This window comes from Pleurodeles waltl, chromosome 8 (genome assembly GCF_031143425.1).
Source record: "Pleurodeles waltl isolate 20211129_DDA chromosome 8, aPleWal1.hap1.20221129, whole genome shotgun sequence".
In the NCBI taxonomy this organism is placed as follows: domain Eukaryota; kingdom Metazoa; phylum Chordata; class Amphibia; order Caudata; family Salamandridae; genus Pleurodeles; species Pleurodeles waltl.
In genome coordinates this window covers 55,332,345-55,334,231 of record NC_090447.1, presented here as the reverse complement: position 1 = coordinate 55,334,231, position 1,887 = coordinate 55,332,345, and the positions used below count along the sequence as shown (strand labels likewise).

Below are 1,887 nucleotides of genomic sequence, written 5' to 3'. Positions count from 1 at the left end.
TATGTAACGTTCCCAGTTAGACATAAAGCAACTGAATGTCCTTTTGTGCTGTCTCAACATATAAGACCATTAAATGTATTGATAAAATTAATTGTTTGATGTAATTCCTTTGAATGCAAGGTGATACAATATTTGTGAACTGAGTAGCTGACAACTGTACACCTTGTGCCAGTTCATGAGTTTGTATTTTCAGCAACATGATTGGGACATTTTGGTTTTTAAAGCTGCACCTTTTACTTCCCATGATATAACTTAATTGCATGTACAAACATGCTATCATTTAAATGCATGCACAAATGACTCTCTATAAAAATAAAGAACCCCATATTCTGCTTTCTTTTTGTACAAAGGTTTGTTCAGTCTTTTGGTGACAGCAAATACTGAAGGACACATCATGTCGTCCATGAACAAATCTGAATTTTCACCTTCATATCTGTTCCTGGTGGGAATCCCCGGACTGGAAGACTTCCATACCTGGTTGGCTGTCCCTCTGTGCATCATCTATATTGTTACTCTATTGGGGAATGGTACTCTTCTTTTAGCCATATCAACAATGATGAAGCTTCACAGACCCATGTACTTATTGATTGCCTTGCTGAGCTGTTCTGATCTGGTTTTATCCTCTTCCATCCTCCCAAAAATGTTGTCCCTCTTCTGGTTTAAGGATGAAGCGATCAAGTTCAGTGCTTGCCTCTTCCAGATGTTCCTTTTACATGCCTTTGCAGGGGTGGAATCTGGCATTCTTTCATGTATGGCAATTGACCGCTTTGTAGCTGTTTGCAACCCCCTGAGATACTCCACTATTGTAACAAATACGCTAATTGGAAAAATGTCCCTGGCTATTCTGCTCAGGGCAGGAGTCCTAATTATTGCATTGCCGCTACTCACAGTTCGGCTGCCATTTTGTAGTAGATACATTCCCCATTCATTCTGTGAGCACATAGCTGTGGCAAAGCTTTCCTGTGTTGATATTACTGTCAACAATCTCTATGGGTTGATAACCACACTTTCAGTGGCAGCAATGGACTTTCCATGCATTGGTGTGTCCTACGTGCAGATACTTAGAGCGGTGCTGCAGCTCCCTTGCAAAGACCAATTCAAGGCATTTAACACATGTGTTGCCCATGTCTGTGTGATGTCACTATTTTATGTGCCTGTGCTGTTCTCCCTTGTTCTGCACAGATTGCATCACAATATCCCACTTTATGCCCACATCCTTCTGGCCAATACATACCTCCTCCTCCCACCAGTGGCAAATCCCTTAATTTATGGAGGGAAAATGAAAGAAATACGACTTGGCATCATGATCATGTTTAAAATGAAAAGGTCCATGCTCTTGCTTTGACTCTGTATACTGTCTTCAATGATGATCCACTTATTATTTGCGACCTTTAGCCTGAGCCAAGTGATATTGTGCTGTTCTTTGCAGCTGTTGTATGTTCATGCTGTTAATAAGTATGTGGCATTCAAATGTACATAGATGTTTTGAGAGAAAAGCATTTCGGATGATACCTCAACTCTGATAGATGTCCATTACATAGAGTTGGCACAGAGGAATGTAGAGAGGAAGGTCTAACACTGCCTGGCCCGGCTGATAAATTCTTGGATAAGTGGAGCAGGTATTAAACAGGTGTGATGCTAATAATTGTGTTTGAACAATGACTTTGTGTTTCAACACTGCGCATATTAGTTGCTCAATGTTCACCAGTAGCACATTATGGGGGTCATTCCGACCTCGGCAGTCTTTTCAAGAGACCGCCGAGGGACCGCCGTACGGAAGACCTCCAGTGCTGGCGGTCTTCCGCTTGGGCCATTATGACCGTTGGCAACACTCCGCCCGTTTCCGGGTGAAGAGCCGCCAACAGCCATACTGGCGGCAGGCGGGGA

At 42.7% G+C, this 1,887-nt stretch overlaps 1 protein-coding gene across 1 annotated transcript; it reads left to right on the top strand.

The window, feature by feature from the left end:
* Positions 1–394: 394 nt before the first annotated feature.
* LOC138249402 (olfactory receptor 52J3-like) lies at positions 395–1,345 on the top strand. Its single transcript, XM_069203363.1, has one exon. It carries the CDS (start codon positions 395–397, stop codon positions 1,343–1,345), a length of 951 nt encoding a protein of 316 aa, XP_069059464.1.
* Positions 1,346–1,887: the final 542 nt, after the last annotated feature.